The sequence below is a fragment of the Cricetulus griseus genome, chromosome 9 (genome assembly GCF_003668045.3).
Source record: "Cricetulus griseus strain 17A/GY chromosome 9, alternate assembly CriGri-PICRH-1.0, whole genome shotgun sequence".
Lineage (NCBI taxonomy): Eukaryota > Metazoa > Chordata > Mammalia > Rodentia > Cricetidae > Cricetulus > Cricetulus griseus.
In genome coordinates this window covers 20,804,285-20,823,261 of record NC_048602.1, presented here as the reverse complement: position 1 = coordinate 20,823,261, position 18,977 = coordinate 20,804,285, and the positions used below count along the sequence as shown (strand labels likewise).

Below are 18,977 nucleotides of genomic sequence, written 5' to 3'. Positions count from 1 at the left end.
TTGGAATGAAGTATCCCTGACTTTTTTCTTCTGATTTGTTATAGTTTGCTGTCTATTTTTTAGCTATTAGACTGTTGTTTCTGGCTTGCCCTCTGGATCTCATTTAATTGGAGCACTTTTGTCTATCCTTTTCTCTAAGGCTGTGTCTATCTTCAAAACTATGATGCTTTTCTTTATAGAGAAGAGAGAGTTGGATTTGCTTCTTTTAATTTTTTATTCATTTTACATACCAGCCACAGTTCCCCATCCCTCCCTTCCTCCTCCTCCAAACTACCTCCTCCCAACCCACTTGCATCCAGTCCTCAGAATAAGGCCTCCTATTTGGTGTCAACACAGCCTGGCACATTCAGTTGAGGCAGGACCGAGCCCTCACCTCCTCCCCTACATCAAGGCTGTACAAAGCATCCCACCATATGGAATGGGCTTCAAAAATCCAGCTCATGTACTCGTCCCACTGCCTGGGGACCCACAAACAGGCCAGGCCACAAAACTGTTGCCCACATGCTGAGTGCCTGGCTCTGTCTGCAGACTCCCCAGCTGCCAATCTAGAGTTCATTAACTCCTGCAAGTTTGGGTCAGCTGTGTCTGTGGGTTTCCCTGTCATGATCCTGACCCCCACGCCCTTATAGTCTCCCCTCCCTGTCTTCCACTGGACTCCTTTAGCTCGGCCTAGTGCTTGGCTGTGGATCTCTGCATCTGATTCCATCACTTATTGGATAAAGATTCTATGATGACAGATTTGTCACCAATCTGATTACAAGGGAAGGCCAGTTTAAGCACCCTCTCCACTATTGTTAGGGGTCTTAGCTAGAGTCACTCAGAATGATTTTTTTCTAGCTCCGTTTTTCTGCAAATTTCATTTTCACAGCTGAGTCATACTCCATTGTGTAAATGCACCATATTTTCTTTTCCTTTTGTTTTTTGGTTTTTCAAGACAGGGTTTCTCTATGGCTTTGGAGCCTGTCCTATAACTAGCTCTTGTAGACCAGGCTGGTCTCGAACTCACAGAGATCTGCCTGCGTCTGCCTCCCGAGTGCTGGGATTAAAGGCTTGCGCCACCAACTCCCGGCTAGCACCATATTTTCATTAACTTCAGCTGTGGGACATTTATTTTGTTTCCAGGTTCTGGCTATTATAAATAATGCTGCTGTGAACATAGTTGAGACCTTTGGGTATAAGGCCGAGTGGTAGTGCTGAGTCCTGAGGTAGACTAGACTGACTCCATTTTATAAGTAACTGACATACTGATTTCCAAAGTGGCTGTAAAAGTTTGACCCTGTTTTGACACAAGAGGCAGAGACGTAACAAGAAGATTTTTAGGAGTCTGCAGAAAAGTGCTTTGGTTTGAAATTGTTTCTTCCTGTCATTTCAAACTGGCACTTAATACACTTCCAGGATGTAGTTAAGAGCGTGGCTATTGGCCTTTACAATGGTAGTGTCTTGATGCTTCACAAAATCTCTAAGAAGCAGAGCAGTGAGTACAGAGAAACACAGGGCTACACAGGCTACAGCCATCCCTAAGGAGTCTCCATAATCCAGAAAGTTCATAGCTTTGTGGAGGCCTGCTGCTCAGTGTTGCCAAACTAGTCCTCAGGGAATTTCACTTACTACTAATCCGGGTCACCTGGGGGAATGAAAGCATCAGTTCAGCCTCAGCCTTTCTTGTTGATAGTGCCCTTTCAGTAAGTGTGTTGGAAAAGCTTTGAAACATCCCCACTCCTTGTTGGTGAGGATGTAACTGAAGGACACTGTTGCATAACAATTCATCCAGTTCATAATGTCCGTCGTCTTCAAGAGGAAAGCAACCAAGATAATGCTTCTTTTCTTTAATTATGCCGTATGGTACCATTATTTATGTTGCCCAATGCAAATGTTTCCTAGCATCTGATGGAGGTGATGAGAATATAATTTGGACTAGGAAATTCACAGAAGTTAGAAATAGTTATCCATTAGCACGTGGTTAGTGTATTTTGAAATCACAAATCTCATGCCATGTAATCTTTCTATTTTATGAATGGCCTTATAGAAGATGAAGACTAAGTCTTCTCCAGGGAAGAAGGTCTTTGACAAATTTTCTACTCCCTAGTGGTTGGATCTAAACATATATATCAAGGAGCATCCTTAATGGACATAATGGGGCCTGACTGTGTGTGAGTGTGTGTGTGTGTGTGTGTGTGTGTGTGTGTGTGTAAAATACACAAAGAACTCATGAATTTAAGAATACGTACAGGTTTAGGGAGTTGGTAGGAGGTGGAAAGGAGGAATGAAATAAGTATCAATATATGATTAATTTATAATTCTCAAAAAATAAAATGTTCAAAGAAAATGATACCCATAGTTGTGTCTTCATGTAGCTAAGGGATATCCATTTCACCAGTATTTTTATGAATAGCAACAATCAGCACATCCTTAGCACCAGAGCACTACATTTCAGTTTCAATTGGCAGCACACAATACCTTCCTTTCCCCTGTATTTCTATCTCTATGAGATACGGCTGCACTCAAGGGTGAGTAAGATCGGTAAAATAACCTGAGCGAGATAAGAGAAGAATTTCCAGGGGAGAGCGGTCACACGGAACATGAAAATTGAGCAGTAATATCTACATTTTAAAAATACTTTATTTAACTATGTGCATTGGTGTAAGGATACCAGATCCCCTGGAATTGGAGTTATACACAGGTGTGAGCTGCCAAGTGGGTGCTGGGAATAGAACCCGGTCCACTGGAAGAGCAGCCACTGCTCTTAACCACTGAGCAATCTCTCCAGCCCAGTAGCCACATTTTTAAGTTGTAATTTCCACCATGGCAAGTGTAGGAAATGCCATTACAGTTGTATGGAGTTGTTAGATAATAGAGGAGAGTGATTTTATGCTTCCAAGATTTTAAATCTTTCTGATCTCTCTTGTTTTCCAGAGTGGCACTTCTCTTCCTCGTGCAGTCTGCACCTCTGTCCCGACTAGAATGATGGTGACAGCTGAGGTACTGAACATCGGGAGAGAACTCTATGAGGGCAAAAGAAGTCTATGAATTGTTAGATAATCCAGAAGAGTCCTTCTGCAGTCCAAGGACCAGATTACAGCAGGAAATGCAGCTAGAAAGAACCACCTGGAAGGCAAAGCTGCAATCTTCAATAAGATTACCAGCTGGGGCTGAAGAGACGGCTCAGAGGTTAAGAGCACTGACTGCTCTTTCAGAGGTCCTGAGTTCAATTCCCAGCAACCACATGGTGGCTCACAGCCATCTGTAATTTGATCTGGAGCCCTCTTCTGGCCTATAGGCATACATGTGGGCAGAACATTGTATACATAATAAATAAATAAATAAGTCTTTTTTTAAAAAAAGGTTAGCAGTTTTTCAGTTGTTAAAGGAAGCTGACATCAAAACTGACTTCACCAAGTAATGTGGGGAGACTGCTTTCATTGCACTCCAGTGTGAAATGACTCTAATGGAACGTGAGTGCCAAAGAATGGCAACCTCATCTTTTCTCAAAAGGAACCCTGGTGTAAAGGAGGGGTACAAGTTTTACCCACCAGAAGTAGAAGTGTTCTTCAAGGACGATGCAATAATGAGGAGGAACTCGTTTCTGCAATGTTTTGTTTTGCTGGACTTGAGCTATAGGCCAGACTGAAGTAGACATCATGAGCCATGCTACACAAGCTACTTTTGAAATACCAGAGAAATCCTGGCTGCCCCAGAACTGAACGCTGGTTGACGTGAAGACTGAATTTGGTGTTGGTGTAACCACCAGAGATTGTTCTCGCTGGTGTTATTGATTCCTGGAGACTCTGGCAATCGGGAGTTTAGAGCCAGCAGAAAGACAGACAGTCCTGCTGTGATCTCAAAATAACAACTCTAGAAGGACTCCAGATGTTAAAGAAAACCTCTGAGTGGGTTGCAGATTGTGTGGATTTGCCTCTGAAGTCAGTTAGTCAGCGCCAGGGTTGTAGTACTGGTGGATTCAACTTCTGACCTTGACCACTGAGAGAGAACTAAGAAGACTTGTGGAAATTCTGGGATTCCATGTGAAACTTGAGTAACATCTTCCCATAAAAGATTAGATGCAAATTAGAGCATTAAAACAGAGTATGAAGGGGATGGCAACCTACTGTACTTGTTGCAGTGGCAAGCAGAGCAACGGTTTGGACCCAGTGGTGTCTGGTATTACTGTATATCCACTTATCAGCTGTGCCTTCATCACACCAGGCTTGGATGCTAAGGATGTGTGGTCCTCTCTTCAATTGCCTAGTGGTCTTGAAGTTCAACTATACTTCCTCTGGAAGGATCAGCCCAGTTTCTTGCTCAGATATTTGAGTTAAACCACCATTTCATGGGGGCTAAACTTTGAGCAAGCATATAGAACATGTGGATATCATTAAAGTAAGCTGACAAGAAAATCAGAGAATGCAATTTGTAAAAAAGTAACTTATGGGCTGGAGAGATGGCTCAGAGGTTAAGAGCAGTGGCTGCTCTTCCAGAGGTCCTGAGTTCAATTCCTAGCAACCATCTGTTATGAGATCTGGTGCCCTCTTCTGGCATGCAGACAGAATCCTGCATACATGATACATGATAAATACATCTTAAAAAATTTAAAAAACAAATAAAAAGTAACTTATTATTTTTAGGAGAAAAGTTATATGTTCCGAGTTTGGATTTAAAAAGAAAAAGAATTCAAGCAAAATGATTTCACATCAGAGAAGGCAATTCAATTTACTAGGGAACAAGTGGTCCTCTAGATTCATGGGTTAACAAATTGTCAGTGAGCATTTGTTATTAATATTTTCTAGCCCGGAGTAGTGATGCATCCTTGTAACCTCAGAACTCCAGAGGCTGAGGCAGCAGGATCACCAAGTCCAAGGCTGCCCTGGAGAATGTGTTGAGACCCTGTATTGAAAATAAAAGACTTTATAGTTAGTAAAACTTGTGTGACACTGTTAAATTATATCTCACCTACTGAGAGGTCATTGTTGGGTAGTTATATAACATTAGCAAACAAATGCCATTCATGGAGCTGGAGAGACGTCTCTGTGGCTTAAGAACCACTATGGCTCTTTTGTAGGGGACCTGAGTTTGGGTCAGTGCATCCATGTGGGGTGGCTCACTTTCACCTACCTGTAACTTGTACGTTTATTTCTAAATGATAATAATGATTTTCTGTATATCAGTAGTTACTGCTTGATCTTCTGTGGTTCCCATTTTGAAAATTAAAATTCTTGTATGCTAGTAACATAAAAACACTCATCAAAAAGATCATCCACAATGGTCAAGTAGGCTTCATTCCAGAAATGCAGGGATGGTTGAATATATGAAAATCCGTCAATGTCATCTATCATATAAACAAGCTGAAAGAAAAAAAATCTTCCAGGGCTGGAGAGATGGCTCAGCGGTTAAAAGCACTGACTGTTCTTACTGTTGATCAGTAAGGACATTTCTGAAAGTTTCTGTGGCTTCAGGTCAACGTTACAGAAAGGCTTTTTCCACAAAAAGACCGTCATTTGCAAGGAACTGGGTGTGGTTTATTCAGCCTCATGGCATAGCCGTGCATCTCAGATTTTGCATCCTCAACCACAGAATTGTAGTCTGCCAGTGTCAAGCAATACAGAACAAAGTGTCCGTGGCTTTGTCCCCAAGCATTTGATTTATGTAAATTCATTTGATATGACCAGACCGTGGAAATACCTGTCACGTCATTTATCTCCTGGAAATGTCAATACTTTCTTCCTAACTATAATAAAACATCGGTAGAATACAGTAAAAAAAAAAAAAAAAGGAACATCCAAAACTTCAGGGGAAAACAATACATGGTATCAGTAAAGGATATTATGCCGGTGGAGTATAGGAACATAAAGACTGATTATTTGTTGGTTAATGTCTTCGTTGTTTCTTTCTTTCTTTTTTTTTTTTTTTTTAAATTGCTGTGAAAAGACACCATGGCCATAGCAACTCTTATATGGAAAACATATTAGATGTTTTCCATATAAGTTATGTATGGAAACTTTTCCATATAAGTTATATACAGTTATATAACTGTAAGCGAGGGGGCTCGCTTACAGTTTCTGCGGTTCAGTCCGTTATCATCATGACGGAGAGCATGGCAGTATGCAGGCAGATGCTGTGCTGAAGGAATAACTGAGAGTCCCACGTCTTGTGGGCAACAGGGAGTGGAATGATTGTCACACTGAGGGAAGCTTGAACAAAGCAACCCTCAAAGCCCACGCCGCCCACAGAGACACACTTCCTCCACCAAGGCCATACCCTCTCCAACGAAGCCATAATTCCTAAAAGCGCCATTTCCTGTGAGGTTCCGGGGGCCAATTACGTTCAAACTACCACAGTTGTTCATGCTACTTCTGTTACATAGTGTGGACAGGTAACAGAATTGATACGTTAGTGGGGTTATTATTGCTGTGATGAAACCTCACAACCAAATGCAACTCCGGAAGAAAGGTGTTTATTTGGTTTATGCTTCACCATCTCTGCTCATAATTAAAGTGAAACTCAATTAACGAGCTAGTTCGATGAGCAGATGTTATATTAGGAAAGTACTCACGAGATGGAGTCAGTCCTGTACAACCAGGCAGGTGAGGGAACAGAGAGAGCCGCGTGTGTGCCACCCTCATATTTAAAGTCTTGCTACATCACTCTGACCACACCCAAGTGTGCGTGGTCTGCCTCACGCGTGCCAGCCCCCGAGAGCGCTTGGCCAGCATTTCCCTCTAGACATAATTGAAGAAGTTAGGACAGGAACTCAAAACACTTCAAAAACGTGAAGGCAGGAGCTGATGAAGAGGCCATGGAAGAGTGCTGTTTGCTGACCTGTTCTTCATGACTTGCTCATCCTGCATTCTTACAAAACCCAGAACCACCAGCCAAGGATTGGGCCCTCCAACAATGTGCTGGGTCCTCCCATATCAGTCGCTAAATAAGAAAATGCTCTACAGGCTTCCCTGCAGCTCAGCCTTCAGGAAGCATTTTCTCAAGTGAGGCTCCCTCCTCTCCAACGACTCCACCTTGTGTCAAATTGACATAAAACAAGCCAGTACAATTGTAATGGATAATTCCACTTCTGAATTTATGTTCCACGCCTAGACTCCCAGTACTTGGCAGGGAGTGGAGGCATGAGTTTCAAGGCCCACCCTCAGCTACACAGTAACTAAGGCCTAGGCTACCCAAGTTTTGTCTTCAGAAACTGACTGTAGCATGAATAATAAAAACCTAGAGACAGATATTTGGGTTCAAGCTGAAGATCAGAAAAGCAAAGCAGCTAAGCCACTAGAGAGTTCTTACCTCTACCAGGGCCCGGGTGATCCTGTCCTCAGCATGGCTAGAGACTGAACGCCAGCTCTGAGACCCTGCTCCTGTCTTATATACCTCTCTAGTGCTGGGATTGGATCCCAAGTGCTGAGATCTCCTTTGTCTTAGCCCTGTTTCTCTTTTAGACTGATTCACTCTCGTGTAGCTCAGGGTGACCTTTCCTTCCCCTCCCCACCCCCAACTAACACCCTACCTATCCCATACCCATTCTGTGCTCCAGGGAGAGAGAGGCCTTCCATAGGGGGGGCATCAGAGTCTGTCATATCCTTTGGGATAGAACCTAGGCCCACCCCTGTGTGTCTTGGCTCAGGGAGTATCCCTCTAAGTGGAATGGGCTCCCAAAGTCCACACCTATGGTAGGGATAAGTACTTATCTACTACAGGAGGTCCCATAGATTTCTGAGGTCTCCTCACTGAAACCCACATTTCTCTGGTCTAGATCAGGCCCGTGCTGGTATCCCAGCTATCAGTCTGGGGACCAAGAGCTCCCTGTTGTTCAGGTCAGCTGTTTCTGTGGGTTTCACCAGCCTGGTCTGGACCCTTTTGCTTATCACTCGTCCTTCTCTGCAACTGGATTCCAGTTCAGTTCAGTGTTTAGCTGTGGGTGTCTGCTTCTACTCCCACCAGCTGCTGGAAGAAGGCTATAGGATGGCATATAAGTCAGTCATCAATCTCATTATCAGGGGAGGGCATTTAAGGTAGCCTCTCCTCTGTTGCTTAGATTGTTAGTTGGTGTCATCTTTTAGATCTCCAGACATTTCCCTACTGCCTAATTTCTCTTTAAACCTAAAATGTCTCCTTCTATTATGGTTTCTCCTTTCTTGTTATCTTCTATTCTTCCCCTGACTCAACCTTTCTGCTCCCTCATGTCCTCCTCACCCCTCATCTCTTTCCCTTCTCATTCTCCTAGCTCCCGCCCCCTTCCTCCTATGCTCCCACTTTGCTCAGGAGTTCTTGTCCCTTTTCCCTTCTCCAGGGGACCATGTATGTCTTTCTTAGGGTCCTCCTTGTTTACTAGCTTTTCTGGCAGTGTGGATTGTAGGCTGGTAATCCTTTTCTCTGTGTCAAAAATCCATATATGAGTGAGTACATCCTGTGTTGGAAGACAGAATTTCTTATGGGCAGTTCTGGAGGTAGGAAGATTTTCAGGCTAATTCACCCCCAAGTTGACAAAAGAGGAGCGAATTGCATGCAGCCCAAATTAGCTTTCCACAGACAGAAAAGAAAAAGTCTCCATCATGTGTCTCCAGTGGCAAGGTTTGGGGGCACAGAAGGGAACTCTGCTTTATGTGGTACAAAGACTTGCTCTTCATATGGATTACAGAGATTCTCCTGGGTTTGTTTTCAAGCAGATCTCCTCACTTTCATTTATTCCCCTTTGTCTCATTTTAGTGTGCATCGGTATCTGGTCACTGTCAGTGTTGCCTCTGCCCTCATCCTGAGCTGACAGCTGATTCACAGGACAGGTTTAAACTCAAGCCAGATTCTCCCAGTCCTTCAGTGTCTTAGTCATTTTCTATATCTGACCCATCACCTCCAAACCTGTTCCTTGACTGGGAGCTTGTACATTCAGAGTTGCATGCGTTCTTCATTCTGGCAGACTGCCCTGCACTGGTTTTCATACCTGTAATGAATCTTCTCTTGAGCAGTCTTTGTCACCCAGCCACCCTGGGAAAAAAATAATTGTCACTGAGAATTTCCCCATCACCTACTAGGAGTTTGAGATCAGGAGCTCTGCACGCAATGGTAACACTATGCATGTGTGTGTTTACAGAAAATTCCTAAAAGATGGAAAGGGGCTGGGCGTTGGTGGCGCACGCCTTTAATCCCATCACTCAGGAGGCAGAGGCAGGCGGATCTCTGTGAGTTCGAGGCCAGCCTGGTCTACAAGAGCGAGTGCCAGGATAGGCTCCAAAGTTACACAGAGAAACCCTGTCTCGGAAAACCAAATAAATAAATAAATAAATAAATAAATAAATAAATAAATAAGGACAGGGAGGTGAATGTGGTGTAAATGTAAAGAGTGGAAGTCTTGCAAACAGCAGAGACACACATCTTCAATCAGTTCAAAGATGACAGTTTGCAGTCCTTCTATCCCTACTGTGTAATGTTGGCAGCTACAACAGGCAGAACCAGTCACCCTCTGTGAAGTGTTGGCAACTGTGGCAAGTAGCACCACCCAATCTTTGTGAAATGTTGGCAGTTAGTACATTATCATTGTTATTATCATTGTAACATTACTGTGATATTATTTTATTATCGTTGCCCACTGGAGATGTCACTCATCTGTCTCTAGTTCCGTTTTCTCTAAGTGGCTTTATTCCCGCTGGAAAAATCTGGGATATTATCTTCCTCATGGCTATGCATTTCAGGTTGAAAAAAAATCATGTCTGAGGATGTCTTATCCTCAGGTGTAATGGTGTTACTCTCATACGCACACAGTAAGGCTTCTGGGAGAGCCAGGAGTGGTGGCTCACGCCTTTAATCCTAGCACTCAAGAGGCAGGCAGATCTCAGTGAGTTCGAGGCCAGCCTGGTCTTCAAAAAGAGTTCCAGGATAGTCTCCAAACCTGCAGGGAAACCCTGTCTCAAAAAACCAGAAAAAAAAAGACTCCTGGGAGGAAGCCATGTTGGACATACCAGGCCACTATCTATCAACAAGCTATTTGTCTGAACAGCATTAGAAGTGCTGTTACAGGTCTCAGAAGATTCACAGTTACAAGTGAAGTTGTGTTTCTTGAAGGACCATGGCAGTCAGACTTTGTGTGTAAACTCTGGGTGTTCCATTCCAAGACACAGAGAAGCAACCCCATTCGTAGAGCATCCATCATGCATAGAGAATGTACAGTGGGACCCATGCTGCACCAGTCACAGACACAGAATACTTAACCGGGACCTGTGCTCCGCACTGAGTGGAGAACCAATAATCAGGCAAATTCCAGAAATTCCCTGACTCATGCTGAATCTCTTAACATCCAATTCATCATTTACCATGACAAGTTATAAAACTTGACCTCCTTTCCAGACCCTTATTTCCTACAGATCAATACCCTCCAGTGATTCATTTATGAACATCAGTGATTTCCTCCTTTGTTTATGCTCGTCTTAGAAGCTAGTGTCTGGGAATCAGGCTGTGTTTAATACTTACAACACAATAGTAGCTGGAAACGTTCCTTAATGTGTTAACTCTTTTTTTATATAATTTATTTAACTTTATTTTATGTGCATTGGTGTGAAGGTTATCAGATCCCCTGGAACGGGAGTTACAGACAGTTGTGGGCTGCCGTGTGGGTGCTGGGAACTGGACCCAGATCCTCTGGAAGAGCAGTCAGTGCTCTTAACCCCTGAGCCATTTCTCCATCCCCTGTGTTAACTCTTATTGTATTTCCTGGTTAGATTTTTTGGGCTAATTTCATTATAGTTGATTCATGTGTAAATCTTGTGCAAGCCTTCATGTCTGCTGTTAGTTCATGTGCACAATGGCTCAGTTCAAACCTGATAGATGATGTTTCTCTGCAGAACCCACTATCTCTGTGACAGCCTCTTTAGCAAATGGTGGTGGTAAATGTGAATAACTGAGCCATCTGTGGTAGCTTGCACCTTTAGATGCAACATTCACGACACAGATGAAGGTAGATCTCTGTGAAGTCAAGACCATCCTGATCTACAGAAGAAGTTCATGTCCAGCCGGGCGTTGGTGGCGCTCGCCTTTAATCCCAGCACTTGGGAGGCAGAGGCAGGTGGATCTCTGTGAGTTCCAGGCCAGCCTGGTCTCCAGAGCGAGTGCCAGGATAGGCTTCAAAAGCTACACAGAGAAACCCTGTCTCGACCCCCCCCCCAAAAAAAAAGTTCATGTCCAACTAGGGCTGTGCAGTGAGATCCTGTCTCAAAAAGGGGGTGTGGATCTAGAGAGATGTTCAAAGGTTAAAAGCATTTGTTGCTTTTGAAGAAGACCCAAGTTTGATTTTTCAGGACCTACATAGCCAGGGCATCTGACTTCCCCTTCTGTCTTCTCGGGGTAATAGGCACTGGCATGGTGCATATCCATGCATGCAAAACACAAAAACACTTAAATTCAAATAAGTAAAACTAAAAACAATGCCAGACAGCCATATGCATAAGAATCAAATCATTTGTTTATCAACTCTGAGGCCACCGAAGACCTTCACTGAAGAGCTGACAACCTTAATCTGCTAAAGGAAAACATAGGGCACTAGAGAGATGGCGCTCTCTCCTCTCTCTCTCTCTCTCTCTCTCTCTCCTCTCTCCTCTCCTCTCTCTCTCTCTCTCTCTCTCTCTCTCTCTCTCTCTCTCTCTCTGTGTGTGTGTGTGTGTATGTACCATTTCTTTTGCTGAAGACCTGGAGTCAGTTCTCAGCACTCACATGGTGGCTTCCAACCACCTATCCATGCAATCCAAGGAGAGTTTATGCTCTCTTCTAAACTTTATGGGCATCAGGCATGCATGTAACGCACATAAGACATGTTAACAACACACTCATAAAGAATGAATACAGAAAAACAACTTAATAGAGGCACAGGGGAAGGCTTTCTAGACAGGACTCCAGTTGTTACAGAGATAAGAACAACAACTGTCAATTAAGACTCATAAAATTAAAAGGCTCCTGTATAGCAAATACACACACACACACACACACACACACACACACACACACACACACAAAGCAACTGAGTCAATAAGCATCCCATAGAATGGAAGAAATTCTTTGCACACTGTATATCTGACAAAGAACTAATGCCTAGATTTTATAAAGAACTTGGAAGAGGAAACAACAAAAAATCAGACAATTCAGTTACAAAGTAAGCTAACGAACTAACAGTTCTCCAAAGATGAAATAGAGATGGTCATTCCACACGGAAAATATGTGCAAGTTCACTAACCTTTGGAAAACTGCAAAACATTTAGTTTCCAGCATATCCTAGTCAGAAGGACATCTAAGAAATCCATTAACAAACGCTCCAGTCTGTGGGTTTGTATCTCCCCAGACCCGAGCATGCCTTGGGTGGGCAGGTAAGGTAATGATCCCAGGATGAGATTAGAGAAAGTATTGTGTAGGGGACATCTTAAGCACGCCTGCTCGGGGCTGGTTACAGGCGTGCCTGGCCTAGCGGGCGTGGTCAGGGTGACGTGAGGGAGGTTTAAGAGTGAGGGGCACGCAGGTGGGAGCCTTCCTTCCTTTTCTTCATTGGCTTGTTCTAGTTACCTCGTTCCCTGCCGGCTGGCTGGCAAGGCTGCTCTGAGTAAGTAGGGCACTCCCTAATAAATATTCTAATTTCTATACCTGACTCCGAATTGATATTTCACTTTAGCACTGTGTTAGGGATCCTTGTGGAGGGATGGGCGAGCATTGGGATGTTTCAGGGTGTGGATTAGGGGAGGGGCTTTAGTTCAGATTTCACCCAGGAATGTGTGAGGGTGAGGTTCAGGTGGCCTTTGGTCTGTAAGTGAGTGAGTGCATATCTGAGGCTCCTGGGTGGGTTTCAGTGAGTGAGATGGGGAGAATGGAACGAGACAGGACAGAGGTGTCCTAAGGAAACTTTACTCCCACACCCCTCCGCACCCTGTCCTGAATCAAGAGCACCTCTGGTGCACAATATCGGGACCGTGTTCCTCATACTGCTCACGCCGGATCCAGCGGGACTGGAAGGCACACAGAGAGGCCAGAATGGAACCCCCAATCCACACCGAGAGGTTCCTATTGGGGTGGGCCCCCACAACCACGTTGGCCCGCGGACTAAGACGTTTCAGCAGCTCCGTCTGGAGGCGGCCTTGGAAGCCGCTGAAGAGAGAGGAGCCTCCGCACAGCAGCACGTTCTGCTCCATGTCGGCCCGCAGCTCCTGGGGCACCGTGCAGAGGCTGCGTTCCACCATGACGGGGAGGCCGGAAGATGATGGTCCCAAGGTCTCCGGAGGATGGAATAGTAGTTCAGGGCACTGGAAGAGCTCCTTTCCGACTGTGACCGTCTGTCCATCTGGCAGCTTCAGGCGCCGCCGGAATTTGTCGTGGGGACGACTCTGCTCCTTCTGGAAGTCTGAGGCCACATAGCAGTATTGATGCTTGAGGCTCTCCATGGTGTCCAGGTCGTCCCACTTGAGCGGCAAGCTCGATCTCAAGATTTTCTCTGCCAAGAAGGTGGTCAAGTAGTGGCCAGCCAGGTTCAGGCGCTGGATGCCACTGGGTAGGTTGTAGCCTTGGAAGACGGGCACTGTGTAGCTGACCCCGTGGCCAGTGTCTACCACCAGCCCGTTAACGCACCCATTGGCATAGACCGACAGCACCGACTGGGATGCCACATACAGGGCCGGGGAGTGCAGGGACTCGAAGGCTACTTCCGCCAGCTTCTCACGGTTGCTGGCAGGGCTGAAGGGCGGATCCGTGAACAGCAGAGGATGTTCCTGGGTGGCCACTTGGAGGCCATTCTCCAGGATGTGGTGCATGATGAGCTCAGCGGCTTCCCAGTCCACCACAACACCGTTAAGAACTGGCTGCGTCAAGGTTAACTCCGGGCAAATGTGGGCGGCCTCACCAAAATAGGTGTCCACCTTGGTGGTTTGTTTCCTGGGTTTGCGGCCCACAGCGTTGGTCACGATGTAGCTGGGCCGAGTCTGTCCGGCAAAGCCCATCTTACACGTGCCAGAACCCATGTCGATGACCACGGCACGCATCTTTGTTAGCAGCTTGTTACCAACCCCACCACAGGGTTCTTGCAGCAGATTCTTGTTCATCGGGGTTGAGCGAGGGTTCAGATCAAGTGACCTGTGGGGCTCCCAGCGCTTGGTACCATTTACATCCATCTCTGCAAGTCGATTCTGTGAGGTTGATTGACAAAGTTGAGACCTTTTCCCTGGGGTGTAGGAAGGGGCCCAGCTAGGACCAGGGTGAGCAACGTGAGAGACAGGAGCACCATGGTATCTGTGAGATCACTCTACCTGCCTTTGCTTCACAATGCAAGGACAGGGTGTGGTCAGAAGAGGTGCAACCTGCCTGCCCCTGCGTCCAGAGCTAATTGAGACCGCAAAGCCAAATATGAAGAGGTAGATCTGGCCTCTGCCCAACTCTTTGATTCCGAATCCTCTCGCACTACCGTAGATATCTGCCACCCATCATAGACAGCCAAATGCTCACTGATGATAGAAACCAGAAGGTGACAAGCCAACTTGGGTTTCTGATTTTCGTCTTAGCATAGGCATATGTGGGCATAGTGTCCATTCATATGTGTAGGCAGGTTCATCTGTATATGGGTATGTTTTTTTTTGGGGGGGTTAGGAGTGGTCCATGTGTACATATCTCCCTGTGTGGGTGGAAGCCCCATGCTGTTCATTTTTTTTGTTTGTTTGTTTTTTGAGACAGGGTTTCTCTGTGTAGCTTTGGAGCCTAACCTGGCACTCGCTCCGGAGACCAGGCTGGCCTCGAACTCAGAGATCCGCCTGCCTCTGCCTCCCGAGTGCTGGGATTAAAGGCGTGAGCCACCAACGCCCGGCTTCGATGCTGATCATTCTTATCGCTCATTCTGTGATGTAGGCTCTGTCTTACTTACTCTTAATTGCCAGGACTAGACACCCTGACAAAGTCAACTATATGAGAATGCATTTAATTTGGGGGCTCAGAGTTCCACAGCGATAGATTCCATGACCATCCCGTTAGGGAACATGGCAGCAGGCAGGCAAGCATGGTGCTTAGCTGTAGCTGAGAGCTAACATCTGATCCACAGGCACAAGGCAGAGAGAGCTATCTGGGAACGGTGTGGGCTTTTAAAACCTCAATGCTCACCCTTAGTAACACACCACCACCAAGGCCACACCTCCTAATCCTTCCAAGATAGCCCCTCCCCCTCCTGGGAACCAAACATTTAATTAATTATATGTGGAAGTATTGCCGTTCAGATGGGAAGGTTTCCTGGCAGTCGGGAGCCAAGGAATACCACAAAGACATTGTAAACATAGCAGCTTCCAGCTCTGCTCCAGGGAAAAGTTTTTCTCAATGCAAGCCTAACAGCTGGAGGATTTCCCAGCCAAGTTGTCACAGCTCTGCTCAGACCATGTGAAGTGTTACAGCTCTTCTCTGCTAGGGGAAAATTTCCCCAGTGAAAGTGTTGCTTCTCAGTTAGGAAAGTGGCTGCTTCTAGGGTGAGAAGCAGCAGCAAAACTGAACAGGGCACAGAGCTTATATAGGGTTTCTTGGGGTAACAGATCTTTCTAGGGTGGCTTGAGATTTGGAGGATTTTAGTAGCCTGATTGGGGGACAAGCTCAGGGATTGGTGGGATTTTGATCCCTGGTCCTGGGATCAAGTTAGGGTCAGGGTGTTTTTCCTTGGCCCAGGTCGTGGGTGTAGTCAGAGGCAGGGTGTTGTTCTCTTGGTCCTTCTCACCCTACAATATGAGCCTACGGGGCGGGCTGCCTTCTCATTCAGAACAGCACAGAACAGCCTTCTCATTCAGAATTCTCATTCTGAATCACACCAGAGCTTGCTGAAGCAGGTAGTCTTGCAATTCAGCTTGTTCTGGGATCTCCTTTCTCTGAATTCCCAGGCATAATTACAGGCAGGCTACTGTGCCTACATGGATTGTTGGGTCCTTCTTCCAAATCTTTTAGTTTCTTAGTCATGGAGCCATCTCTTTGGCCCCAGCATTCTGATTTTTTATGGGACTGAGAGGCTAGCATGGAAGGAAGAGAGAGGGAGATGGGAATAAGTAGGTTTATTAAGGTCTCAAATTCCTTATCCTTTCTGTTAGCAGTTTTCTCAAAAAATTCTCATGATTCCCTTTTATTTTTTTTTAAAAAACTTATATGTATGCGTGTTCTGTCTGTTGGTATTTATGAATATAAAAGGAGGGGCTGGAGAAGAAGGCTCAGTGGTTAAGAGCACTGACCCTTCTTCCAGAGGACCTGGGTTCAATTCCCAGCACCCTAGTGGCAGCTCACAACTGTCTGTAACTACAAGTCTGACACCCTCACACAGACATACATACCAAAAAAACCCACCAATGCAAATAAAATAAATTAAAAAAAAGAAATATAAAGGGGGGGCTGAGAGGTGGCTCCGTGGTTAACAGCATTGGCTGCTCTTCCAGAGGTCCCGAGTTCAATTCTCAGCACCCACATGGTGGCTCAAAATCATCTATAATTCCAGTTCCAGGGCATCTGATACCTTCACACTGGTTGGGGCATATAAGACAAAGTTAAGTAAATAAATTAAAAAAAAAAAACGAAATAAAAAGGAAAGGGGAGGATATGGCTGTTCCTAGGGATGGGGTAGGAGAAAGTTTATTACAGACAAAAGGGAGAGTGTAGACAGAGGTATGGACAGGGACAAGTGGAGAGTCCAGAGTGGACATGAGCGGACTGAGCTGGGCCATGTGGAGGAGGGGAAGGGACAGGGAGAGAGGGGACCCGGGTATGACAGCCAGGATGCCAAAGGTGTAAAGGAGTCAGGTAACCAAAATGTCTGGATTACATAGGGAAGAGCCTCTGGGGGAAGGGTAGCCTAGGCCCTGCCCTGGAGAGGTCGGGGCATGCCAGCGATACCCTCTATCAGATAGGGGCTGTGGGGCGCTGGGAAAAACTGGGAACCAGGTCCACTTTGATATGTTAAATAGGCACCTCAGCCATTTGTCCCAGTTTTGAGACTTTACACTGACCCCTGACTTCCTGAGATATCTATTTCCTCTTAAAACCCAGAGTTCCTGAAATGTCTTCCTCCAGGTCAATATTGCTAATAGTGTAGACCTGGACATTTGACTGGCCATTGTGGAGGTCCAGAGTGAGTTGCTGTGTCTACAATTTAGAATATTTCATATTAGAGTAGAACGTGCAGCTAGAATTTCACTTTCATCTTCAGTGCTACTTGCATGGAATTTTTTTTTTCCGAGACAGGGTTTCTCTGTGTAGCTTTGGAGCCTATCATGGAACTCGCTCTGGAGATCAGGCTGGCATCGAACTCACAGAGATCCATCTGCCTCTGCCTCCCGAGTGCTGGGATTAAAGGCGTGCGCCACCAATGCCCGGATGTATTTTTTTGTTTGTTTTAATTCATCTTTTTCTCTGACTGAGCCATCCTGCTCCTCTATCTTGCCTTTAAGCTTGATATTCTGTCTCCTACCTGATCTCTGAGTTACTATTAGGTTTATTGCATGTTTCATTTTTGGTTTCATTTCCATTTTTGTTTTCAGTGTTTCTAACTATTTCTTGAATTCAGTTTTCATGGAAAGATACCGGTGACAGGCAGGAGCCAAGGGATACCACAAAATAACACTATACAACAAACCTCACACAAGACATTTATTAGGGGGGAAAAATCAGGAGGGCGGCTGCTTCTGCTGGAGCAGGGGAAAAAGCAGCAAACTGAACAGGATACAGGGTTTATAGAGAGTTTACTGGAAAGGGGGTGGAGCTTTCCAGGGTGGAGCTTTCGGGGTGGAGATTAGTTGGATTTCATGCCCAGAAATTGGGCTTTTCACTCTGTAGGGTGGGGACAGGTTCCAGAACTTAGGGCAGTTAGAGTATTCTGGTGTAGGAGTTTAGCAGAGTCGCTATATCTGGGGTAGATATTAGGATGAACAGCTGTTTTCTACAAGTACTTTGACCTTGAAGAATCCTTGTGGAAAACAGTGATTGTTTTCCGTGATTTGTAGGATTGCTTTTACTGAAGGGGCACTGCAGGCATCCCATGACTTGGGTCACAAGACACCTCAAGCACACCTGGGGATCTTGTATTATTGTGTATTACAAATGATACTCAATAAAGGACTGAAGTCATGGGGACCTGTGATGGTGTCCTTATATGTGAATTAGAATAGGGACCTCGGTATGAAGAAATACTGTGTGTAACCATCAATAAATACGCCTTTGTATGGTGTCCCGCGTGATCGTCTCGCCAGCAAGAACGGCACAGGACACTCGGATCCTTCTGCAGTAAAGCTTTAATGCATCTTGAGAGACAGATGATCAGCTTCTGATTAGGGAGACCGAGAGCCAAGAATCCCGTCCCCTTATAAAGGCTCATAAGCTCCGAGCAATGCGTGTACAGCTGGGATAGGTGGAGGACTCATCACCCTATATGACGCCACGGGAGAGGCAACACTAGGCAAGTGGAAAAACACTTGGCACATGCGCACCAACGTTGTTTACTTGATCCGGCAGCGGATGTCAGCGCCATCTTGTAATGGCGAATGTGAGTGCGGCTCCTCACAGTATGGCTGTTCCTGGTTCAGTCCACCAGAGAGGCTGGACCTTCCTGCTGCCTTATAGGCCTTCAAATTTCATCTGTGAGTGTCTTCTTTCTTTAAGCAACCTGCACGGCACCATGCCCGCTGACAGTATTCTGTGGGTAGAACCTGGCTGTTAGAGGTCCTCGGGGAGGGGCCTGGCACTCCTGTGGCTCCAATGATATCTTACATTGTCCTCATCCCTTCTGTCATTTGCTCGAGTTTGTCATCCATCCATCATTTTCTCCCACTACCTTCGAGTTCGTTCACATGTTTTACCTGCTTTGGCCTCCTTGGACATGGTGTTTTACCTGCTTTGGCCTCCTTGGACATGTTGTTTTACCTGCTTTGGCCTCCTTGGACATGTTGTTTTACCTGCTTTGGCCTCCTTGGACATGTTGTTTTACCTGCTTTGGCCTCCTTGGACATGGTGTTTTACCT

General features: G+C 45.6%; 1 protein-coding gene and 1 pseudogene across 1 annotated transcript; one reads left to right on the top strand and one right to left on the bottom strand.

The window, feature by feature from the left end:
• Positions 1 to 2,964: 2,964 nt before the first annotated feature.
• On the top strand, positions 2,965 to 4,414 carry LOC100768891 (annotated as a pseudogene).
• An 8,488-nt stretch (positions 4,415 to 12,902) lies between these two features.
• On the bottom strand, positions 12,903 to 14,126 carry LOC100768597 (actin-like protein 9). Its single transcript, XM_027430986.1, has one exon. It carries the CDS (start codon positions 14,124 to 14,126, stop codon positions 12,903 to 12,905), a length of 1,224 nt encoding a protein of 407 aa, XP_027286787.1.
• Positions 14,127 to 18,977: the final 4,851 nt, after the last annotated feature.